Consider the following 26,480-nt stretch of genomic DNA (forward strand, 5'->3'; position numbering starts at 1 on the left):
ACGGTATACTCCGTTTCACAAGCTGTTTGCAGCACTACGAAAGCTGCGAGCAATGAGGGTGGTGCGCACTGCATGACTGTGCTCTTTTGTGCCCTCACGTAGGAACACAGTCATGCAATGCGTGCTATCCGTATTGGCCCAGATCGCTCTTAGCTTTCGTAGTGCCGCAAACAGCTTGTTGCAGCACCATTTCACACCTTGGCAACGTTGGACAGGAAAGCCCCCAGCGCTGCAAGGCAGCCAATTGCCACAAAACAGCACATTCCCACAGGACAATGATCTTCCACCCACCTGCAGGAAAAGGGAGGCCAGCTGTGCCCCCCGCACAGCCACCAGGGGCAGCTGCATGGCCTGTGTGCTTTGCGCATCCATCAGCTGCGGGGACACTGCCTGGGCCAGAAAGGCATCCAGCTCCTGCCGACGAAGCACAGGGGCACCACCCTGGAAGAAGAAGGCCACCCAGTCAGCCTCCCAAACAACACACACACAGCCACACTTCCAAACACTCTGCTCTGCAGTGAAAGCATGTTCAAATTGTACCAGTAAAACCTCCTTACAAGAGACACTTAAGGGACCCGACCTTGCAAGCAAGGTCTCTTGTAACCAAAAATTCTAAAATCACTGTGTTGATCAGTTTACTGCACATCAGTATATAAATGCATTCACATGCATTAATAGGAAATTGTTCAGGAAAGCTTAAAGAAGTTATCCATACTAGTATGTATTTTTGTGAGTGCAGAGTGTATTCCTTTCCAAATTCTGGAGGTAAAGCACTTCACTTTGCAAGCCTTCCTGTTGCTCTAATACCTTTGAGGCACTCTTACATGCTCGCCAACCTCAGATGCTTACAGGCTCGTCACCCTGATGAGTGATCAAATTTTAACAGTGAGGAGTTAAAAATGCTGGATGTATTCATGCATTTTGATTTGCTTCAAAGGTAACAGTAATGCTATGCCGTTTTAACTTTCCAATCACGGGAAGCACTCCTCAGTTCCTGACATACACAACAAAAAGGACACTGACATGCAACAGAATTTAGCTAAGGGAATCTGAAGTGCATCATGTACGAGTTGGTACGCTTCAGCTGCATTGCATGAGCACACCTGGGTTTTGTCTCTTCTAAATAGTGAAGAACTTACTCCACGGACCTGAAAAAGTTGCCCTTAGTAACAGAGTGTCTCTTGTAACCATGTCTCTTGTATGCAATGTTGTTAACATGGCAGACATAAAAAAAACCAACCAAACCATTTTCAAATGTCTCTTATAGCTGAGTGTCTCTTGTAACAGTGTCTCTTGTAACGAGATTTAACTAATTGGCCCGGCCAAGCCCTATACAAGTCGATGAATGAAACACATCAATTCAAACAAGAGCCAGTTTACCACAGATAATCGTTACCATACACCTTCGTGCCTGGAAACACGCAAACAGCAAAGAAACACTCTCGCAACGGGTGGCCAGTAACAAGGCTCAGTTGCTCCAAAATTGGAGGAGATGAAACTGGGTAAACAATGAAGGAATGGCTGAAACCAAACCTGTGCCATGACCAGCGCGACAGTCAGAGAAGCCAATTTACACTTGCCGAGGTTCTAGAACCGCTTTGGCAAAAATGCGGCTGTCACGAACGGTTGCATCGGTTGAAAAACGACAGTGGCAGCTTTTCCAGCCATGCAGCCACAACCGGTGATCAGTGGTGCAGATGGAGTGAACGAAACTGACAATATCTACACGGATGCTTCACACAATTCGGACATTCCTCACATCTGCACTGCTGCGTTCACGGACATTCGCCGCTGGACGTTCAATGCCGCCTCCATCCACTGCACTAGCATCGCCGAGGCCAAATGCTTGGCCATTACACTCGCTATTGCACACATCAGTCAGTCGCAGACTCAGCACACCACAATATGCACAGACTCCCAAACAGCATACAGATATCTCCTGCGAGGAACCCTTCCCGCACTCATAGCTAAAACATTATCTACTCTACCTACCCCTCCTGATCCCATCACCATCACATGGGTGATGGTGATGGGCACGAGGACATCCTCGGAAATGAGCGCGCTCATACGTTTGCCCGAGAACTAAGCTTCCGGGCGCCGGTGGATGGCCTCCCCAAACCTTCATTATACACCCCGATCGAACCTCTTGACTGCACTACAATTGTTCACTACAATCTTTGTCGTGCCACGTACACGCCACCACATCACACGCTTTCTCACATTGACAGCACATACTGGCGACAACTCCAGACACATTCGTTCCCATCTCCTCAATTTGCCCACATCTTTTACCCCACGGACTTCCCACCATACTGCATCACATGCAACGCCACTCCACCCACCCTCTACCATTACTTATTGGAATACCCACATCCCATCAGTGTTCCTTCCGTCAAACACCCCACCCCCTCATCCTGGGAGGCTGCCCTTCAAGCCACGCAACCTGCAGATCAGCTGTGGCTGGTCGAGCAGGCTAAGTTAGAAGGAACAGCCAGAGGGCTCCTGGACTAAGAGGTCCTCCTGGGAGTGTTTACATTTTTTTTTTAATTTCAATAAAATTTTTTCCTCCTCCTCCTCTCGTTGCTGGCAACCTGCAGATCAGCTGTGGCTGGTCGAGCAGGCTAAGTTAGAAGGAACAGCCAGAGGGCTCCTGGACTAAGAGGTCCTCCTGGGAGTGTTTACATTTTTTTTTTAATTTAAATAAAATTTTTTCCTCCTCCTCCTCTCGTTGCTGACAACAGTCAAGACCAACAAGTCTCGTTCCAAACAAGAATTCGAGAAAGCGACCCACGGGTCGCCTGTGCAAGTGTGAACATCGGTCCTTGGTCGCATTCCCTTCGAGACTCGAAGGTGTGGATGAGGGGTGGCAGCAGCTGCCTGCTCTCAGTTCCACACAACCTACCTAAGCGAGTGTTAATTAAACCATAAAAATTCAGACGCTTGTGTGATCCTTACTGTTGCCAAGGCCAATGCTTAATGACCATGTAACACTATGGAGTCGGGTGGAAGTTGTGGGCCTTGCACCAGCTAATAACAGGTAGACTGCATCCAGGTATGATCAGCATGGGAAAGGGGCCGTCCCATTAGCACGACATGACACCCATTTGGTCTGCTAACATCCTGTCGTTGTAATGTGGCACAGATGTTGCAAATGGCCCACCAGCAAGACAATGTGCAAAACTGTTTCTAGTAATCAGATACATTATGGACATATGGAGCACAGCAAGTAGACCCCTTCGACGAAGGATCGCCTTCACATTGCACTTCTGCATTGAAACTTCATCAGCCTGTTTAAATGTTCGTGGTTGCTTTTCAGTCAGGCGACGAAAAGGCAAGAACAAACGGCTGCAGCTTATTCATGTTATGTCATGTCTCCAACGTGAGAAGTTTAGACACCACACCCAAGGGGCGTGTGATCGTAAGTCCAAGACGAAGGATTCCCTGTCAGAACCTATTCACCTGCACTACAGTTCAAAGATCTGTACGTCATTCACCTTCAGCGGTCACACCAAGCCACACAGTGTGATGTTGCCGGAGTAGCACGCAATGAGTGCTTTTTTTTTTTTTTTTCACCTTTGTGGGCTTCAAATGACTCAACATTAGTTAATGCTGCTAGTATCACGACACAGTCATGCAGTGTTATTAAGGCGAAGGAACGAAATTCCATGCGCAAGATCCCAGATCTATGCGAGAGATTCCGCAAGATGTGTTCTCCTTGTCTAGCATTCCTGCCATTTGCAATCGCACACTTGAATGCACGCCAGAGAACGTCACATCACAGGAGTGATGGTGTACCGTCAACCAATTATAATTAACTTCATTAACCAATTTCCTGTAAACCAATTATAATTATACGTAGTGCTGCAACCAATGCCAATAAGAAGCAAAACGAATAGAGGCAAATAATAGGAGAGGAAGGGTAGGACTTTCCTCTTAAAAGACATCTCAGAGACCCTTTAATTTTTCCCCAAATTATCCAAATTATTTGTATGAATGGGCCATTCAGAACCTCACAAGTACACAAAGTATACCACACTTAAAGCCACTCTGATCAAGCAGAATAAGTCTGGCATAGTCCTAAAATGCAATCAGATAGGAGAAATACAAAATAAGCAGAACCAGGTCAAGCAGAATAGGTATGGCATTGGTCGTGTTCATGTATCGTCACTGTAGAAAAGATGTACGCGCTACTGTTAAACTGTTAACTTTGTTTATTAACAGAAAACAGGGTGCAACCAGCGTCAGCCAAGGCGAAGGCCAAACTGGCCAGCCGAAGAACGAAGGGAACGGACGCCGGAGAATAGGATGGGACTTGCATGCCAGAATTAGAGGAGAGTGAGGGAGCCCGCCGTGGGGGGGCCTCCCACTGGGCGCAGGTGCCGGGGCCTGTCCATTAATGTGCACTGCTCCAGTCACAAATGAACGAGGACACAGCACTTCAAACACAACACTTCCTTACCCCTTAAAAAGTTGCCTGATAGCGTGCAAGGGGTCTGCGAGGACGCCTGGAGACGCGCTGGCTCTGTGCGCACAGGGAAGAACCACTTGTAGGCTGGATGTTGCCCGCTGTGCTTTGTAGGTCTGCCCTGGGTGCAGCCCCTTCTTCTGAGGAGAGATGTCAGGCAACGTGGGAGGATGGTTCAGATGTCCTCGCTGCTGCCGGACAACTCTCGGAAGGCACCGTAAATCCACGCAGCTGGTTGAGGTGTGGGTGTGTCACTATTCCATGTATGTTAACGAGCCAAGAGCGCAGGCCTATGCGTCTCACAACAGTAGCTTCCTCCCAGCGTGGTTTTCCGAGAAACTGGAGGCGAGGACGTGCTGCCCCTCAATAAGTGTCCTGCAGCGTGGAATGGGTTTTTCTTCCCTTGTCGTCTTTGTCCATGGCTTGGGGAGGAGAGCCATGAGCTGCGTCTGTATTTCGGGCTGGAACATCATTTTCACTGGGGTCTGGCCTATCGTGTTCTGAACTGTCGTATGCTGCTTGAAAAAAAAAGAAAACGTGCAAGGCAGCGCTGCAGCGACCGTGTCTGGTCTCTTTTAAGGGCACACTTTAGCTAGGGCACGTGGCGCTCGACTTGTTCGTTTATCGCTGGGTGGTAGGGGACCAATGCGACTGATGAGATCTGATTGCTGCGATAAAACTTGAGAATCTCCGCAGACACAAACGGTGTTCCGTTGCCCGACACTACCTTGCGGGGAATTCCAAACGTTGCGAATAGTGATCGGAGGTTGTCAATGACTGCTGCCAAAGTCATCTGTCGCATTTCCCTTATCTCAAGCCATTTGGTGTAGGCATCTACGAGCACAAGGAAAGTGCAGCCTTCAATTGGGCCTGGAAAATCAATGTGCAGGGTGTGCCAAGGTCTGTGTGGCTTTTCTCATTCCGGGAGAGGAGCTTCGGCGGACTGCTCTGGCTGCTTTGGCAAGGTTTGCAATTTTGGACTGTCGTTGCAATGTTGCTATCAATTAGGCCACCACATGTAACTTCTGGCACACGTTTTCATGCCAACGATGCCCATGTCCGGCGTGGATGAGAGACATAGCTTGTGCGCGTAGCTCTCTCGGAATCGCAACTCGAGATCCAAATAGGATGCAGTCGCGGTGGGTGCTCAACTCTGTAGCTAGCCTGTGGCAAGCGCCGAAGTTGTCCCCTTTGAGTTTGTGCATGTTGCCTTGTTGAACAGCTGCGTAAACTTGCCGGAGAGTTGCACACTTCTGCATAGATGCTGCAACTGTGCCTGCTGTAAGCGGAGGTTCTGGTAGTGCTTCGAATATAAGAACGTCTCCGAGCGGAGACGGTTAGCCAACTGTTTCGTTCAGTGGCAGGCGGCTTAGTGAGTCAGCATTCTGATGTTTAGTCCCATTGCTGTAGACCAGATCGTATTCGTACGCTGAGAGCTTGATGCACCAATGTGCCATTCGCGGAGACGTCGGTGGCATAGGCTTTCGTGGCCCCAAAATGCCCAGTAGCGGTCCGTGATCAGTTATAAATACTATCACCTTTCGGCTGGCGATGTACTGGTGAAAATGTGTCGCCGCGTAGACGATGGCTAGCCCTTCCTTGTCCAATTGTGCGTAGTTGCGCTCCGCTTGTGACAATGTACGTGAGGCGAAGGCAATCGGGGCCTCCCCTCCTTGGTAGTCAGTCCGCGGAAGAACCACGCCGACTCCGTACGGAGATGCGTCGGAAGACAAAAGCACGGGCTTCCTTTCGTCGTAGTGGCTGAGGACTGTACACCTTCGAAGCAGGTCTTTCAGGGCGTCGAATGCTTGCTGATGGCGTGGCGACCATGTCCATTTCACATCTTTCCGCAGCAGCTGGTATAAGTCATTGACCACGGCAGCTTTTCGTTCCAAGAAACGGTCCTAGAACGTCAGGAGCCCAAGAAACGCCTGTTGATCGCTCGCATTTTGTCATCGGTAGAGTGGATGCATTCTGCATCAATTCGATGTCCTAGAAATTGCACCTCTGACACCGCAAAACAGTATTTTTCTTTGCTTAAACACAAATTTGCGTTTGCTAGCCTTTCAAGAACGTGCTCTAGGCGTGCTGCATGCTCCTCCGTGGAAGCACCACTGATGATGACATTGTCCAGGTAGACGCAAACTCCTGGGATTCCCTGAAGTACTGTCTCCATGAACTTGTGAAATATGGCCGGGGCTGCAGCTATGCCAAAGGGCAGTCTCTTGACTCTGTACAGGCCTTTTAGTGCGTTAATTGTCAGTAATTCTGACATCGGTTCACTCACCTTCAGCTGTTAAGCCTGGGTAAGGTCTAGAGTGCTGAAGACTTTTGCGCCGCGTAGCACACTGAACACTTCTCCAGGTGTCGGCAGAAGATAAGACTATGCTTTAGTCGCAAGAATTACGGCGCTCCGGTAGTCTCCGCAGAGAAGTATGGTTCCGTTCTTCCTGCGAACTACGACCAGTGGTGTGACCCATTGTGAATGTTGTGTCAGCTCGATGACACCTTGCTGCTCCAGTTTGTCCAACTCCCTTTCAATGGAAGCTTTGAGAGCAAAGGGCATCGGCCTGGCCTTTAAAAACTTCGGTTGCGCGCCGCTTAACTACAACTCCAGTGTGACTGGGTGTCCTTCATTTCCTGGAATTTCTTCTGAGAATACTCATTCGTAACTCTCTTGCAATTGCTCAATCACGTTGTGGCTCGGCGTCTAGTGTATGCCGCATATCGTCACTCCTAATGGAGAAAACCAGTCTCTCCCTAAAAGGCTTCACAACAAGCCGAGGTAGCATATGGGTCTGGCTGTTGTAACTGACCAGCACGTTGGCAGAACCCAATAGTGACACCTCTCCTGACTACGTCCGCAGGTGCGCGTCGTCTTGCTGCAAGGGTGGGGTATCTGATAGCCACGAAGTTCGAAACCTGTCTTCACTTATCAGAGTGCAGGCTGCGCCGGAGTCCACTTCGAACTTGACCAGCTTGTGATGTACTGTGACTTTGGTAAAACTTTTCGGTCGCGTGCTGAGATTCACGATGTTAAGATCATACAACACCAATGATGCTGCTGATGTTGCTTCATGGACATCACATGGTGGCGTATTCTCCGAGGCGTCGACACTGTGGTTAGGCTGAGAAGCCAACTATCTTTACAAGCTTCCGCTTCGTAATGCACGCTTTCTCAATATGCCCTCGCTTGCGCCAAAAATTACACGTGGCTGACTGGAATCGGCATCCCTGGGCATTGTGTTGTCCGTCCTACCGCCAGCAGCGTTCCGCATTTCTGAGCGACTTGGCAAAAAGGAGGTTTGCGTACCTGGTTGCTTGTTAGGTGTACCGGCTCGGTTTTCCGATGCATCTCTCTCTGCTGGTGACAGGCGTTCTCCGCTCGCACAGCGATTTCGTAAGCTTTGTCGAACGTGAGACCCCCTTCAGCGAACAGGTGCTGCTGCAGAGACTCGTCACTCAGTCCGCACACAAATCTGTTATGTAACATGAAGAAAGCATGGTGGTGTTAAAAGCTGCGTCTCTTTCCTGCCTGTCCTGGCTGTGGTCAGCGTCCCAAAATTGCAGTCAGCTGCAAGCTTTTTGAGCGTTGCTACGTAGGCGCTCACAATTTCGCCTTCCAGTTGATCCCGTCGCTGGAAGCGAGCTCGGCTGTAAACCCGATGGCCTCGGGTCGTAGTGCAATTGTAGTGTTGCAACGATATCGTCGTAAGGCACCTCCGCTGATGTGCTTGGCTGAATAAGGGCGCAGACAGCGTCGTACGTCTGCTCCCCGCACAGCGTTAGCAGGTTGGTCCTCTTCAAGGCTTGGTCTGTGATGTTGTTAGCCTCAAAGTAGAACTGGAGGCATCCAGCCCACGATGACCAAGATAAGCCGCTGAATTCTGGTATTAACCCTCGCGTAGCCATGGCTTGTCAATAGCGTTGCGTAGCGCAGGTTGAATACACTTCCTCGTCGCCACTGTCATGTTTGCACGTCGTCAATGTAGAAAAGACGTACGCGCTACTGCTTAACTGTTAACTTTGTTTATTAACAGACAAGAGGGTGCGACGAGCGTCGGCCGAGGCAGAAGCCGGAGAATAGGGATGGAACTTGCTTCCCAGAACTAGAGGAGGGTGAGGGAACCCGCTGTGTGGGGCGTCCCGCGGGGCGCAGGCAGGCGGAGAGTTCTCCCGGCAACGCGCGAAGAGGGGTGCCGGGGCCTGTCCATTAAAGTGCATTGCTCCAGTCACAGAACGGACGAGGACACAGCACTTCGAACTCGACAGCCTTTTAACCAAACAAGCCTAATACTTCGGTAAGGTACCGGAGATAGTCTCTACAAAATAATAGTGATGCACGTGCCGGAAAGAAGCAAAAATACAAGTCAAAGTTCTCTCATGCATCCCTTCAGAAAGAGAGGTTCCTCACTTTCTACTATAGTACGGTGGTGATGCCATAAGCCGAGACGGCATCCAATGGTGCGTCTGACATGTGAAGTGTGTGCACAGACCACTAAATACTGCATTTCCTCGCTAATGCTCGCGCAGAGAACAGAATTAAAGAGAACTAGATATGTTATCACTGTGTGCTGTCCGCACAGAGGAATCTGTGCTCTCTTTGCATAGAATAGCAATAGACTGCTATTTCATTTTAACCAATATTTTCTATAACTGGCAATGTCCAAAGGCAGTGCAGTCTTCAAAAGCAAAAAACCGCAAGGATGTTCTTTGACCATTTTATTGACAGATTTGCCATACAAAGAGTCAATTATTTCCCACCCATAATGTAAGCTCAAGACAGCCACCCAATGCTGGCTCTTGCACAACCAGAGAAAGCAACTTTCACCACCACCACCACATTGCAACACACGTGACCCCGATCCTCTGCCCTTTTTTGCCTTTCTACAAGTCATCCTGCATCTGCCCTCAACTTTGCTCGCAGGGAACTTTTTGTGGCTTTAGAGCAAAGGCAGGAAAGGGGAAAGAGCGGGCCATCTAAGCTGTAACAACCCCGAACTGCCCCCCTGACTCTACTTCCCCACAGTGACCTCCCCCGACCCTCATTTCCTGCAGTCACAGAAAGTTGTCCACGACATCTCTGCCACCGCCATGCAGCCCCTCTCACCTGAGACATCAGGAAGCGCAGCACTGTGCAGGGGATGAGCAGGTGCTGGGGCACGTAGGCAGTGTTGAGCATGAGCGGCACGTCGCTGCGCATGCAGCTGAGGAAGGCCCGCAGCCGGCACTTCTTGTCATCCAGCGAGGGCCCCAGCCAAAGGCGTTGCACCGTGGGCACAGGCCAGCCCAGCTGGACGCCCTCCACCAGCTCGTAGGGGCGCCGCGTGCCACCCTTTCCGCCCGACGACGATCGGCCGAGCCACTCTACAACCACCACGGGGGCTGGGCCCTTGGTGGACGAGTCTGGTTCACAGAACAGGCCGCACAACAGTTTTCCGTCAATAACAATGCGGGCACATGTGAACTGAACCAAACTACCATCAAACCCACTTATAACAATATTGAGGTGCCATGAAAATATTGTTATAACCAATAATTATTATAACCGGGTTAGGCAAAAAAAAGAGGAAACATTATAAACTACACATTTAATGAGGACGAGGTAGCTTACACTTTTTATTTTGTAGTGGGAAGAAACCCGTAATCCGTAAGCGTTGCCTGTTTCACAGCAATTTGGCAGACATCGTTCTGCAGGGCACCGAACTGCTGAACATAGTGCAGTGGCAGGTCCTTAGCAAAAACAAAGTCCCGCAGGGAGTCCCATTCTCAAAGCCTCCTTGCGAGATGCAACCTGAACAGGTTCCTGTTCATTGTCATCATCGCTCCTGTCCCCGTCCTTCGTGCGAGTGACTGCTGCGACTATATCCTCACCTGTCAGCTCTTCATCTGTCACGACAGTAAAAATTTCTCAAGTCTCGGCGCGTTACCGTCACTACCGCTCAAAGTGGACCAAAGTTCTGTCATCGCTGTGTCAGCAGGAGCTTCGCAACCTTCTGCGTCACTGGCATCTTTCTTTCTACAATCTTTCTACAAGTTCATATTTTTGATGTGTTGGTACGTAATATATGATAAGTGGGAGGCTTAGTGCGGAACAGACAAGGACAAGAGCGCTCGTCCTGTGTGCCTCTTGTCCTTGTCTGTTCCGCGCTAAGCCTCCCACTTATCATGTATTACCAACTAGCCCAGAACTCTACTTTGGTACGTAATATATACAGGGGTATACGGCAGGGGTATACATGCGTATACTCCTGCCACCTTCTTTGCTGGGAGCGCGGTTCGCCCACGTGCGCTACTCTCTCACGCTAAGCAATCATGCGGCGTGCGCGTATGGTTACAAGTTCAAGGGTTGTTCAGCCATCTGCCGCAGGTTTGCAGGTTTTTATTTTTATTCTGTTGGCGTTGTTGTAGATTTATTTGACAAGAATCTGTAAGCGGAACGACGAGGAAGAAGAAGTTTTGAACTAGAGCGTGCGGTAGAGATTGTGCGCCATGTTGGCATATTGAGAATCGAGTGGACAGCCAAGGATTAAAGATAGCTAGAGGTGGCCTGGTGTCCGCTCTGCTTCTATATAATTTTGGCACCGAAACATGGGAAGGTAATGTGAGCTCCTGCGCCAATCCTTCTTGGAGGTTGCAACAGGAACGCCAACGACCCTCCAGGAAGATACCAGGAGCTCTGCCAGCGAACCTCACCGGAGAGAGAAGAGGGCTTCATCGAGAAACCATGAACCACATCCAAAGGAAGCACAACATTCAAAGAGCTTTTCTGACCTGGCTGCTCCATGAGGCAAGTGAACTTCGAAATTCCGAAGCAGGAGATATTCTTGCGTTAAAGCTTATTCACGCGAGGCTGGAAACATGCAACGACGGCCTACGCATACTGAACGAGAATACACTTTTTTTTTCTTTCTTTTTGAGGGGTTTAACATTCCAAAGCGACTCAGGCTTTGAGAGATGCCATAGTGGAGGACTCCGGAAATTTCGACCACCTGGGGCTCTTTAACGTGCACTGACATCGCACAGCACATGGACGCCTCTTCGTTTCGCCTCCATCGAAATGTAGCCGCTGCGGTCGGATTCGAACTCGGGTACTCCGGCACAGTAGTCGGGTGTCTTACCACTGCACTACCCCGGCGGGGCGAAATGCATGATTTGAAAGGCGTGTATGCTATGACGCGTCCAGTTCCGATAGGTCGACACATGACTCGATCGCTGCTTTCGCTCTCTCTTGCCGCATCTTTGCAGCAGCAAAGGAGGTTGTTTTAGCCTCTTTCCATCTTCCTCTGTCATCTTGATTTCACAACGTGCCATTTCTCCCCGTTATGCGGGCCACCGAAAGTGCGTGCGGTTACTTTCAGATGGCGGACCGCACGGGACCTTCTACTACGGGCTGGAGCGATGGCTCTCCTGATTATGAATGCGAGCAGAGCTCGAATTCGGACTCTCAAAAGGTATCGAGCAGTGGCTTTTTCTTATATTATCCTCATTTATAGTCAGGCTGCTGCTGCTGCTGATGATGATGTTAATTACAACACCTGCAGAACACTGAAATGTGCATATTTCGTTGACTATATTATTTGTATAGCAATCAATCAAAAATAAATCACTATGCTCGTTCCCTGAAACCAAGCCGACACTGAGGGTGCATCACCGTCGCTTTGTGCAGAGTTTTTCCTTGTGATCGAGGTGCTAGAAAACAGTAGACTGTAACCGTGCCCACAACGAACCTAACGGGCATCGAACAAAAAGCAGAGGGCGCCAGCCGCAAGCGTGCCCTTGGGACCTATGTTACAGCCGGTGCCAGACTTGTTAGATGCGCAGGGAACATCAACTATGCTGCCGCTGACGGCACCGCGAGTTCTAATTAAAGCACGAATTGCATCCCAGATCACGGTGCACTTTGTGTTGATGCCACCGCCGTGTTCTACTCTACAGTGGAGCCGGCGCATTGTGTAGAGCGGTCAGTGTCTATTCTGTCGGGAATGTCAGCGGCCCAATGAGAGTTTCACTTCGGGTCAGCGTGGAATGCAGTGCTGGTACAGAGTTTGTGATTGTGGGCATAAAAGTGTTGAACAACTTTATCATGCACACGAAGCGTGCACCTGCGGCAAGATCGCAACGACATGAGCAGTCAACCGCTCAAGCGTCACAATGGACCTTTTCAGGGTCACCCAACTGTTTGCCATGGTAGGGCTCTGGCCTCCTGGGCTCCGGACCACTAGTTCCCCCAAGAAACCCTTTCCAGGGCTCAAAATATTGTCCTTGTCCCTAGCCCTGCAGTCTCGATGGCTAAAACAAAACAAAACAAAAAAGGTAACCCCACAACTTGAAATTTTTTTTACACATGTATACATCTTAAACATTCTTTAAAGAATGTTTTCTTGGATGGAATAAGACACTTTTTGTTTTGTTTTGCAGGTGGACTGATAAAGAACATTCAAATAAAATCTGTAGTTGAAGGTTCCTCCCAACATTTTTTGCAATCAGTGTCAAAAACTTGAAATGAGATTTTCTCAACTTGATATTTTTTTGTCAATATGATTAGCCTTACGGAATTTTTCATTATGTTCTTGTGGCACATTTCAGTAATTCTTGCACCGCTGAATTCAGGAAGAAGTGAACTGTGGAGCTATGCTATTTTTATGTTGCTAAATTGAACATAAATTTTGGGGGCTGTAATGCCAGCTAAGTATATTTTAAAATTACGGGGCATCGGCATAATTGAACATTTTTATATGATGATACACCTCAATGGCAATACAGTTGAACCTGGGGCCAGATCCTGCGACGGTTCCGTTCGGGAACTGGTTCCTTTCACCACTCCTAATTGGTTGCTGCGTCGCGTCCGGCGTGACCCCCAAAATTTCCGGAGGCAGCTCTGCGTTTTTTTGCCTACGTCACGGGGCGAAAAATGGGGCCACCGGTCCAACGAAACCGTTTTGCCGACCGGCGCAGGAACCACGACGAGTTGGTTCGCTTCGAGAGGCAACAGACGGCGAGCGCCACAGCTGCTTGAGTACGGCTGTGGTATTTTTTTTTTAGGGGGGGGGGCAGAGCTTTGCGGTTTTAGTAAGCTGACACAGTAAAAAGAAAAAAAAAAGGGGGGGACTACGTTTTCTACATGTCTGAGGAGGTTTTGCGGCAACACTGCTAAGACTGTGCGCCGATCGAGTAGGGAAGTGGTGACGAAGGGGTAGGCCGGGCTGCCGTCAGAAGCGAAGGTGCTCTACGAGCTTCGATCGCTACTTTGCGATCGAGAGCTCTCGGTCAACAGCAGTGCGACCATTTGAATCCAGTAGAGACAAATAATTCGCGTCCGTAAGTGTGCGGGCTGGGTTTTTGTCCCCTTCTACATCAGCGGAAGGGGAGCAGACAGTGGCTGACTGGATCGAGTGCGATCGGATTTCCTGTGTCATCGGCTACGCCCTACATTGACAACTATTCACAGACAGTTCGCGCACACTCACGACGCTTGAGCGGCCGATAAGGCTACGGATGCTGCCCTGCTGGTGCCGGTATCAAGCAGCTAGCTCGTACTCGCAACGGCGGCAGCATCTCCTCGATCATAAAGCTAGCGTGATTCAGACTGCATACTACCGGCATTGTAGACCTCGTTCTTGGGATATTTGCCATTCTGTGCGAAAGACAGAACTTACAAAATCTTCACAGCGAGCGAGGAAGCAGACGCCGCCGCCGTGTGTGCGATACCATCTATGTAGCGGCAAAAAAGAAACTCACGAGCTAAGAAAATTGCTCGGAAGTTGTTAACAGGAAGTTTCCAAGAATATTTCAGTCTATAATTCACTAGTTCGCATTATTATGTAATTATTGGATTTATTTCGTGCTTAACACCACTTCGGTACAATTATTTAGTACCAGAAAAAGCAACATGCTCGTGGTAGACACCCCTACGATCTGGCGCCATCGCCGATTGGCCGCTGTCTTTCCCGTCAAATTGACGTCATCTTGAAAGAGAACAGTTCCCGAAAGGAACCTCCGCTGGATGCGGCCCCTGGATGTAACGAACCTCTATGTAACGAATTCATGAATTTAACGAAGTTTTTAAGTTCCCTAATGCCACACCCATTGAAGCCAATGTATTTTTGACCTCTATGTAATGAAGGCATTGCGGCGGTCAACCTTGATGCAACAAACTCGTGAAGGAGTCGCTGCGCTGTCAGTCGTAGTCGAAGACATCGGGCGGCACCATATTTATACATTGATCTAAACGTGCTACAGTGGGCAAATAAATAACTTTGCGAAGCAGACCCGCTCGTATGTTTCGCGAACTCGGGCGCCGACAAGTAGCCTCTGTCAACAGACGCTGCCATAACCTTGGTTAACGACGCAAACAGAGGTCGCCAAACTCGGTTTGCCATAACCGCAGTTAGTGGTGTAGCCATGGTTTCGTCAGCCGTGTAACATGAGCTAACCATGGGTTCGCGTAACCGCGGTTACACTAACCGTTGCTGCGCGAACTGGCAAACTCCTCAGGCGTGTGCGAGCGAGGACAGGTTGATGCGAGTACGCCAGCAAGCGAGCGCGCGGCAACCGGAAGTTCGTCAAAGTGACGTATTTCCGGGCGGAGCATTGAACTTGCTTGTATTCTTTATTTTTTTATGACTCCCTTTGGCGTACGGGTTGAGAGGGAAAATTGGACGGGTCATTTTTAATCGCCAATATCTCTGGTGTTGCAGAAGCTAAAGCGAAAATTTCTGCGGGAGAATGATGGGTGGTTCAATATCTATCAGTGTTATGGCATTGTTTACCCTTCTTGGTGACCCATTTCTGTGGACCTTTAAGGAGTGCTTTATGAAGGCAGGGATTACAAAAAACGCACACGCTGGTGCCGACAATGAGGAAGAAGAGACTTCAGCTTCATCCGATGTGGCCGAAGTATGAGATGAGCTACGCAGCAAAGGTGGTGTCCCCGACGACGTCGACCTGAGCGACTTTTGGTTTGTCGACAACGCCGCCGTAGCTACGGAAGAAATGAATGATGAGGCATTTGCCGAAAGCGTGCAAAATCCCAATGTCTGTGATGATGGTTCCTATGAGCCAGATCCGTGTGACGTGCCCACTGCGAAGGAGGTGATGAACGCAATCAACGTATTGCGCCGTTCGCGAGCCGAAAAAGGAGATGATTTAGCTTCATTGGAGCGCCGTGTTGTGCCTTCGCTTGCGTGGAAACAAGCAGAGATTACGTATTTTTTTACTGTAAAATAAATGCCTGAAGGGTGAGTTCATCTTCACTGATATATGAAGCCTTTCGGTTTCGTATCTGCATCATTCGTGCGAGCCTTCATACAAAACCTGCATGTAACAAAAGATTGAATTTTTGTCAACCTCGTTAATCCAGGTTCAACTGTATAAATAGCATAGCTTCACATGGCAGCCCTTGGCAACAGTGACATTTTAATCGGAACCAAATAATATTCAGGAAAGCTGTCTTAATTACCCGTAAGAAATTGGCTAATTAGGAGTCAGTTATGTTACTATACTATGAGACCTAATTGAGATATAGTGAAACAAATTATATTTTTTCAAACAGCAGGAAAAAAATGCATATACATGCCAAATTTCTTTATGATACCTCTAATAATAAAAAATTCTGTTTTAGGACAAGTGACAATGTGTAGGTGTATGGAAAAACAACAGTGGCGTGAAGGAATTGACAAAAATAAATTTGTTGTTTTCTTCCTGTCATTTTTCCACATGATTCTCTTAGCTCGTTTTAATGTTCATCTTTAGAATTGTTCCTTTCTGTTTTCCCTTCTTCTCTTATCACGAATGCTTTTTTCTTGCTTTTAATGTTCACTTTTTCTTTTCATCTCTGTTAATTCCTTCACTCCACTGTTGTTTTTCCATACACCCACACGTTTTTTATAGCCTTACCAAAAACTTTTCCGTCTCTTTTATCTGCATTGGCAGTCATGCTTACTCATTCTGATTGTGGTTTTTTTCATGATATGCTTCTTGGGACATGACGTTTCAGTGCTTGACCTTTTATCTGGCCTTTTGCAATGATATTGTCACATAGTGGTGATGATGCCGTTGACACCAAAAGAAGACACAGGCTTGGTGGTACTGAAATTAACTTTTTATTGGGCTGACTTGCGCCCACTAAATAACTAAGCAACTCGGCGGCGGCGATGGCAACAAACGTGCTTGTCGATCGTCAAACAAAGAATGCCCGTCGCACTCGCCAACGCTCAATTTAAAGGCTGCTCAGAACAATCTAGATAACATCGCAAACAGCTACCAGCACAGGCTGGAACATTGCAGAAAGACATGCGAGTGGCCGGAACCTTCGAGACAGATCTCGGTGCATCTTGCGCTACAACGAAACTGATAAAGGTGTGACTCGCGACATCGAGCATTAACAAACAAAGATTAGGGAACTGATGTGCGATCCAGAATCAGAGTGATGAGCCTTTATGGCGGCGGCTGTTAAAAAACAACAAATACAGTTTTGAAGGTTTCATAGCAATATTGATACGTGGCAAGGCTAGTCCCCGAAGGTTAATCCAAGATGACACAGCACACAGAAGCACAGCAGTGTCAACCTTCTAGCACCAACGCTGCTACCATTTCGTCTTCTTCTGTGTCACTGTTGCGGATCGTTGTCTTCTTCAACGTCCAATGACGCAGAGCATATATATCACAATATATTTACTCATAATGTAAAAGAAAGTAACAATAGTTTTTAATCTTTTTTTTACCGTTTATCACGTCTTATGTGATAAACCCTGTAACAGCCCGTAAGGGCTTACAGTATTGTAAATAAAGATAGCGGTGGTTGCGCGCCTCAGTTCCCTCACGTATATAGCATGTGCCAATAAACAGTTGGAAGTCTGCACCTGTGTTGTTGTTTTTGTTCCTTTGTCTCATGTCCAGTTTCATTCACGCAGTTTACCTTTTTATCTGAAAATTAATAGCTTGGTTGTACAACTTGCCTCCAGCTTGGGATAGCATACCAACCCTTGGAAGCCTCTTCGCTTGGCATCACAGTTGAAAATTTTGTTTTGTTGCCACTCCCGCAAAACCCGTTTAGAAGATTCGAACTTGCGGCCCACAGTGCAGTTGTCACTTCGGCATAAATGATAGCCGTCTCCTTGAACGCTGCATGCAACAAGCACCGAATGCTTTTTGGACAGCAGAGCTCGTGACGAAGCATGTAGCTGGTTGTAAAGTCAAAAGTGTGAATGTGCAATGAGCGCAAACTTAACGAATGATCGGTGTCGGCTCTTCCATCAACCATCGACATGCCTTGGAAGTGCCGCCATGTCACGTGACCTCACGTGACTGACATGCAAAAAGGAAGCGTCGCCGCGGTTCTAACAGCGGCTCTTCCGTCACTTATCGCCACTCCCGAAGCTGATGTTTGTGCTGCGCAGTAAAAGTTAAAAACTCCCTGATATGGCTTCAATCGCAAGACGACCCTTCACCTTCGGATTTTCGAATTTAAAAACAAAAAGGGTCAACTTACAATCGTGTAAATAAAGTATGCTGGATGAAATGTGCACAGAGTGGGGGATACCAGACAACTGTGAAAAGTACATCTAAACAAGTAACAGGCGCAACATCCGTGCTGCTGTCAGGAGGCTCCTGTGGACTGAGCGATCGTGTTTTGCATACCCCTGCAGCTAGCCCTAACAATGCAATCGTCTGTGTGAGAAAAGCTAGAGAAATTGTTAGTCAGTATAAGCACAGTTCATCAGCACAGGCTTAAGAAACACAAAAAAAAAAGAAGAAATAATTAAAAAGCAGGCAAAGACCCTCTTCGTTTGGTGCAAGATGTAGAAACCAGATGGAAGAGCCAGTACCTAATGTTGTCTCGGCTCTCGGTCCAGTACTAATGCACTCACTTCACCGGAATAGAAAGAGGCCTGTGAATATGTAGAAATAGTTAAAGGGCAACTCCGGGGATTTTCTGACATTCGAATATTCTAATAAAAATTTTACTGTAGATTCTCCTCTCTGTCCTGACGCATTCTACAAAATTTGGGTGCCGTACGATAATCCGTTCGCGCGCAACAAGACTTTAAAATATGCTGTCTTCATGGCTTAAGTTGAGACTATTTCTGCCGGCAACACTGAGTTTCTGACGTCACAAACAGTATACCAGCGTTACTGTCCACTTCCCGCATGATTATGAAATTGTGAGGCTTATATTGAACTACCTCAGACATTTTATGCAGTGCTTCACGATTTCCATACTTTATTTCCACCATCCAACACACGTACGAGTGTTTCTCTAATACTGAGTGTGACGCCACCATTTCGTCACCTGGGACGTTGTTCCTGGCCGTGAAAGCAGTTTCGGTTTCGATTTGCCGTTAAAAATACTTCTAATTGGATTTTCGAAAAACGGTTTTTTGTGTTCGAGTCAGGAAGTGCCGAGGAATGTAATTCAACCAAAACCACAGAACGATGGAAAAACCACCGGAGTTGACCTTTAAGGGGGGACGCGGGTCTTGAACTGGTCAAAAATGGGCGAAAAATTGATTTTGAGAAAAACACATTTTCGGAATGTTTGTACCTTCGAGCACTAGCCTTCAAAATATCAACACTGAATTCAGTCGGCAAATACGGTAAAATCGACTTTTAAAACGCCACGGGAGCCTCAAAATGGCCAAAAGGGGGGGAAAATTGTTCGAAGCCGGCTGGCCGCTGCCATCTTGGACTTGTTTTGAAGCTTGTTTCTTTGTGCGCATTTTGCGGCGTCTCCAAATGATGTCGCTCAAACAGAACGACCACCGTCGCGGGTTTTCCGAAAGCCGTTTCCGGTCCACTGATTGGCTGGAGCGCACGCTCGCGAAACGTGCCCCTCGTCTCGCGCTTCCCATTGGCCAGCGCGAATGACTTGCCTTGTTTTTATTTTTTTAACCGTTCTTTGTCGCGGCTGCTGCTTTGCTCGTTTATGATGCGCTTTCGCGATCGTATCAGTCGTTCCCGCAGCTGGTGCTGGTCTTTAGACGTAGCTCGGTGAACGTGGCCGTATCAGGGGTGTTCTTCGACGCGCCTAGCGAGTGCGCGTCGAAGAACGAGTATGGCGGCGCGCTGCCAGGGTCGTGCGGCGTGTTCTCGACCTAGCTGCAGCACGTCCGGCGGCATATAATCGTTTGCGAGTGGTTCAGAGGCATCAAAGATAGCATCAGTAAATTTAACTGTTCAGCTGATACTCATGGTTCCGACCGACGCTACCACTTCGTTGCTTTTTTATCGCGTCACTTCAGACGACAGGCGAGCCTGACATCGCGCCGTTGCCCGCGTTCCTCTTCCGCGAACGGTTTCGTGTATATATATATTTTTTTTAATCCCGTCGCTGCGCTCAAAGGGTGTGAAAGTTCGAACTTTAGCTATAGCAAGGGACCCCGCGTGCGGCCCTGCATGCGCTGTACAGCAAAGTAGCAAAGTTTCATTCTGGAACATTAACCAATTTATTAGGTCATCCTAGTATGCCGCTGTGTTTTAGCCTTAAACTTTGTGCAAGTTTATTAATATAGCAAGACCGTTTTATCGTAATTTTGAGCATTTGTTTGCCTTGAAGGGCACTGCCACAGGCATATGAAGTGGTAAATGAAGCTTCTCACGCTGGTTCTAGTGGCGGTATATTTAGACTTTGTGGCAAGCTTTTACCAGTATTTGGGAAGGGTACTGTTATATGTTTAGTATATAGCCTTTCTCATAAAGAAAAAAGCCTCACAATGATTCCATTTATATTACCATAGCTGCAGTGTAGCAAAACTTAAAGGTTGTCTCAAAATGCAAATACGTTTTTCTCAGTGCTGTTTCTGGACACAGCACTCAGCCTTACTGTGCTTTTTCTCTACATTGTCGCCGAGTGACAATGACAAATTTAGCATCACTGCAGTCATATTGAAAAGATCAGGGAGTGATCCAACACTTGCCTCACTCTATCGAGGTTTTTGCAAATTGCCATTAAAATAATATTGCATATGAAAAAAATTTTGCTGATTTCCTAACGGCATGCGCTACCTTGGCCATGGGTAATTGTGATAGCTTTAGTTTTAGTTCACATATTCAAAATCCAAAGACAGTTTTGGAAATGGGAAGAGCATGACACTTTTGGTGAGAAATATCACAGTGAGGCTACTGATTGTTCAAGTTATAATATGTTATCAAACTTCAAATGCCGTTTTCTCAGTTTCATATTTTTGGTCGATCTCTACAGTCTTATACCCCTGTCACACGGGCACTTGTAAGGCCTTGAGAATTAAGGTTCTTTGCTCCAAAGGCGGTTGACGCGCAGCTACACGGCAAAGTCGTGAGCCCTTTGCGATAAAGGCCCGTAGCGGGAAAGGCGGTCGTCAGCGGCCTTTAGCTTCGCAAAGGAGCAGCCCGAACCTGAACGCCACGGAGCGGATTAAAAAAAAAAGTAAACAGAGAAAGAAAAATGTTGACACAAATATAATTTTATCATTATATTTAAGTCTAATTGACGCTACTTAAGGCTGCCCCACATGGAGCGATTTTCCCGCGGCAAACATTGCGAACAGCCTGAACACCGTTCGCCGCTGATCAAGCCGGCTGCTGCTTGGAGTAGTGCGCGCCGGCGATACAAAACAAACGAAAAAAAAGAAAATGGGCTAAATTTTGTTGTTTCCGTAAATAATGAGCCGAATGCCGAAACTGAGTCTTTCTTGACGATCGCTAAGCCGTACCGGGTCGCTGTATGGAAGCTGTTCACAGCCGGTTGCCGCCGTAGCGGCGCGGCTGCTCCGGCCCGCTTGCACGCCATCTCCGCTAAAACGTGAAGCCGAAATTAATCATATTTTGCTTTTATTACTATAGAATGAGACTCAAAGTTAGGCAGTTCTATGAGTAGATCATTCACTATAGTACGAAGGAATTTCATAGCGCTGTTTCATGTGCCATCGGTGCGAAACATATAACAGGCCTAGCGACGACCAGGGAGCAGCGCACGGCCAGAGCACTGTTGTCCGCCGCGCTAGCGGGCGGCACCGCTTTGGTAAGGTCGCGTCGTAATGTGCTGTAAGCATTGCGATTTTGCCTATTTTGATGATGCAGCCGAAGCGGTACCTTTTTCGACGTTTCGCTCAACAACACTCGCTCAAACCCTGCTGCAGAGCGACGCGCCTGCAGTACGCTGTTGCTAGCGGCGTCGGGCGTACTCGAATGCTGTATACAAGCGCTATCGGGGGCAATTTAAGTGCTGTCTATTTTATGTGTTGCTCTTGAAATGTCATTTAGTGTGAAAAGTGCCTCGTTGAAGCGGACCAGCTCGTGCGTTTTCTCACTCGGGCACCCACACCACCAGTTTTTCGCTGCATGTGGCACGGCGACGGGGCATCGGCGTTGCGCCACGCCTCATGAAGTTCGCAGAGAAAGTTTGCTCCATGTGAGTGGCCCTTTAGGCGTTAACTTTGCATTTCAGCGAAATTTAAGCATCTCGAGTGTTGATAGAAGAGTTCGAACGTTAACAGCCGCATCGACATACGATGTCTCCTTGTTATGATTTCGCTCTTTGCTTTCAAGCCTTGGGTCTCGTCACTCGTAGTTGTAACACACCCTATAAAGATTTTTTCAAAATTCGCACGAGCAAAGTATGCTTCGCACGCGAGCACGCGGAACCGGGCCGAACGACGAGTGCGCGTCTGCAGTGGTCAGAATGGAAAGGAAAAAGGAAAAAAACTTTTGTTACTAAACATACGCTTCATGCTTCAGACCTTCAAAATCTTTCTATATTATCAAGTCGGTTACTTTTCCTAACATAAACAAGGCCAGTCTTGTTCACTTCTCATTCTAGATGAAAGATATCGTCTACTTCAATTTCGATAGCTTTTACTAGTGCCATTTCAAGCGCAGCGGTTGACAGCCATTGGGATTGCCATTCGGCAGATGGCGCTCACAGAAAATGCCTATCATCATCCTCATCCATCTCCTTTGCATTTGCCGTGTAGCTGCGCCGCTTCTCCTTTTTAGTTTTGCTCCTTTAATGCAATAAAGCTCCTTTGCAGTAAACACCTTGGAGAAGTGCCGTGTGACTGGGGTATTACGCAGGGTTTTGATAATTTCTTTTTAGTTCACACAAATAACTTTGGTACCATTTTCTTCAGAGAGAAATGAAGTACCCGATGACATTTTTAATTTTTTAGTTTAGGCAATGGATAAATGTCAATTTGAGATTAGCTTAATGAGTTCGTGTCAAATAATGCAGCCTTTTACTCTAAACATAATATGTGAGCATGACGTGCCTTTTTGAGGTAAACGAAGGATGTCATCGGGTATGGGGAGACCTTGGCTATCCATCTATGTAATTAAAAGCAACGAAATGCAATGAGAAAGTTCATTAAAGCTGCGTAAGAAATTCACTAATTACACTCTGGACTTTGTTAGATAACTTTTGATCTAAGACCACCAGCTCAATTATAATTACATTTTTGAAATCGGGACAGAAAACCACATCTGTGTGCAAAGGTTCGTGAGATTCTAGCCATAACTAAAAAGGTTAGTTTTAAGACCCTCGTCCCCCCTTAAGCTATTCTTTGAAGCCACTGTTATCGCCAGTAGGTCAAACCCGGATATATCGAACTCGAAGGGGATCGCGAAATAGTTCGATATATCGGTAATTCGATATACAGAAATCGGCTTGGGACGGCACTTACGATGCAAAAAAACGATACCGTATTTGTTGCGTAATCAACTCACTCGCATAATGAACCCACCCTCCACTTTTGCACTTGAGAATTTGGAAAGAAAAAAAAAAAAAAAAGGCGTTAAGGCCAGCTCTCCCACATGCAAGCGATTAAGCGATCTCAGCGACCAGCGGTAGTGACAGAGCATAAAATTTCCAACTTGCTGGAACTGCGTCCCTCTCGCCGCTCGAGCCACCGCGGCAGCTCAAAACAAGGTTTCTGTGTTGCCGCGGCAGAAATCTCCAGCGTTATCGCTTGCAGCTCATTTCTTGGCAGTGTGCCAAGATGCTGCGCAGCGATAACGTCGCTGCATGTTCTTTTGATAGCTCCTGCTGCGGCGGGAAGCGAACTTGGCAGACTGCCCGTGATGGCTTGATTGCACAAGCCTGGTTCAATTTATCACGCCGCGCTTGGGGCGGGTGTAGTCTACTGTCACAAAATCATTGGAAAGCGTGATAAAGTAACTGCAAATGCTGTTTAAAGCGAAAAATGCTAAAAGCCGGTGTCATGATCGGAGCTGACCGCGTGCTTTCGTTGGTTCATACTGCAAGAATTAAAGACTCCAGGAAAAAGAAAGAAAAAAAAAAAAAGCCGTTTCGTAACGCTTCTCCTATGCTACGCCGCGCACGACTCTTGCAAAAAAAGAAAAAAAAGAAAAGAAAGAAAGATAGATATGCCTTTTCTTAACTTGCGCAGGCGCTGGGTCAGCCGCCCCGCACAGATGGGAGTTCGCAGCACACGCTGGAGAAAGCGTCCCACATTCTGTCTGAAAACAGGCTGAGCTGGCTTGGCGCATGCGTAGCGCGTGCTACTGCGAACGAAGGCCGGGAAAGAGGGAGAGAGATAGCTTGACAAAAATGGACACACCCTTGCGCTTCGCTCTATCTCGTTTTTCCCCTCTCGCTCCCGCCGGTTCTCTTTGGTTCATTCACGCACATGGCTTGCAAACGTCACGTGCTGGTGAGCGGGAAATGATAACTGCAGATGTGCGCACCTTTGGGGAATGGGCGCGGCGCTGCCCTAGCCGAACATCCCCCTCATTCCTTCCGCGCGCGGCTTGAAAACGTCACGCAGCAAACGGCCGAGGGTGATGCGATGTCTTTGGGGAAGGCACACTTTCCAGTGCGTGGTGCGGAGTTCGATATATTGAACGACCGGTGAAATTGAGTTCGATATATGACGCGGCTTTCCTATACTTTTACATGGGATTTTCAAGGGGATATTCCATGAGTTTGATATAACCAAAATTCGATATATCCGGGTTCGACTGTACTTTCAGCTCAAATACCCCTAATTTTTTGGAGTGCTGCATTACCTTGCAAATTTTACTGGTACTACTGAATTTCAAACAGCCCTGGTACATTCGGTGAAATCAAGGTTCGCCCTCTATGCAGATGACAAGGAGGCATGCTTGGCCATGTTTTTGGACCCATGCTTCAAATCTACCATATTCAAAGCCGAGAAAGGAAAGATGATGTGGCTAAAAGATTTAGTTTGACGATCGTGTAAATAACTTACCAACATGTAACAAGAAAAGCTGAAACTTTTTACTGTGGCTAAGTCTTTTACCATCAACACACAAAGTTAAGACTAAAAACGCCGCACAGCTGACAGAACGATGGCTTAAAACTGGCTAAAAGAGGCCCATCTCACCATCAGCAGTGGTGCCCTCCTTGGCCTTGGAGGAGTCACTGGCTGCCTCCCTCTTCTGGCGAGCGACAAATGCCAGATGATGCATGTTGAACAGCACTGCGTAGACCATCTGACGAATGGGTCGGAACAGCGTCACCCCCCAGGGCAGGTCACGGGGGGCCTCGTCCTCGATGGCCACAGGAATCTTGATGGCACCCTGCCAAGCAATTATTTCTCTTAACTGCCACTCAAATTGCTCACACCCAATCAACAGAACTCAGATCTATTGAGGTGAAAAAGCGAGCGCTACATGGCTAGACTCAAGCAAGTAAAAACACAAGTTGGTCATCTTTTACCACTGCAATATTTTGGCGAAACAGCACAGCACATACAGTACAACCTCGTTAATTCGAAGTCATCGGGACCGCGAGAAATCTTCGAATCTTCTGAGAAGGCTATGCAGGCAGAAAGGCCTAATGCAAGACAGAGTTCACGGCAGGCAATACCATTTTCCAAACTTTATGAAAAGGCATGGATTTTTGCTTCCAAGGTGACCAAGCGGCAGAAAGAGGTGACTGAGGCGGTGGCACCATTACCTTCGTAACAACAGGGCAGTCACAATAAGGGCTGGCTGCTCTAAGTGAGGAGATTGCTTTCTTTGCCAAAGCATTAAAAATCTGTGCACATTACAATCAAAAGCATTGCACTTTTTTTTTTTTTTCCGATTGTGAAAATGGGTTCAAGATACAATTTAGGATGTATTAGAATTATTTGATAACCTTTTGAAAGGCTCTCTAAGAAAATGCAGCACACCAGCACAAACACGAGGAAGGAAGGGACACAGCGCTGTAGCATACGTGACTTCCACGAGGGTTTGGCGTTTATAGGAATAAAGTGAGACAGATCAGTGAGACAGGATAGAGCCCCTTGTACAAGAAATTAAGCGCAATTGCTGGTGCGCTGCGTTTTCCTAGAATGTTGTACCAATTCGCCCATCAGTCTACGCTTTTGAAAGGCTCTTCTGAGAAAGGTTGGGCACAAGAAACCTCCCTGCAACTGCCACACACTGCTAAGGCTTGACGGTAGCCTTCCTATAAAGACTAGCCAGAAAAAAAAGATTGTTTTTAGACACCTTGGTAGTAAGCTTTCGTTTGCCCAGCTTTCCGTGTACACCATGGCCTTGTTCCTCACAACGCATCCATACAGTCCCCTCCTCCCCATTTCTTGCCCGCAAAGTCGATTGTTACGCACCAAGTGGGTAAATAAAGCACTGCCTCAGAAAAGAGAAAAATAAAAACAAGGTCATTGTTGCATCCACCTGTGTGCTGGGAAGAACAGCGAAAGAATCAACTGAGAAACCTTTCCAATCTCAGACCCACGTCAGTGTGCACTCACCTGGGAGAGCAGTTGGTAGATCCAGGGGGACATGAGCCCCTTCTGGTGCCTCTCGCTGGCCGTGCGCATCACCTCGGGGGGTACCTTGGGCAGCTTAGGCGTCTCAGGCATGACAAACACTATGCTCCGGCCCTCCCCACCACTGCTGGCACTGTTCGGCCCAGAACCACATTTCTGGCCCTGCTGCGAGAGACCCACCAATTAGATAACACATCTGCTGCTACAATCTTTCGCACCCGGTGAAAACGGCACAAGTGTTCAGGTGGAACAGCACTCCACTAACAGTGTACGTAAGGAGAGCC

At 47.7% G+C, this 26,480-nt stretch overlaps 1 protein-coding gene across 4 annotated transcripts in view; it reads right to left on the reverse strand.

Annotated features, from left to right (window-relative positions):
• The window catches only part of LOC146180285 (constitutive coactivator of PPAR-gamma-like protein 1 homolog), a 105,702-nt gene that overhangs the window by 32,444 nt on the left and 46,778 nt on the right, over positions 1 to 26,480 (reverse strand). For 2 of the 4 annotated variants that reach the window (XM_084579497.1, XM_084579499.1), the window contains 4 exons: positions 26,179 to 26,358; positions 24,805 to 25,000; positions 9,576 to 9,871; positions 292 to 441 (listed from right to left, as the gene is read on the reverse strand). In XM_084579497.1, the coding sequence (XP_084435623.1) occupies positions 292 to 441; positions 9,576 to 9,871; positions 24,805 to 25,000; positions 26,179 to 26,358 (822 nt within the window). Of the gene's footprint in view, positions 1 to 291; positions 442 to 9,575; positions 9,872 to 24,804; positions 25,001 to 26,178; positions 26,362 to 26,480 lie in introns of all 4 variants that reach the window. The other 2 variants (XM_084579496.1, XM_084579498.1) reach the window with 1 other exon arrangement.

The sequence above is a fragment of the Amblyomma maculatum genome, chromosome 9 (genome assembly GCF_055883805.1).
Source record: "Amblyomma maculatum isolate TAMU_Amacu chromosome 9, ASM5588380v1, whole genome shotgun sequence".
NCBI lineage: Eukaryota > Metazoa > Arthropoda > Arachnida > Ixodida > Ixodidae > Amblyomma > Amblyomma maculatum.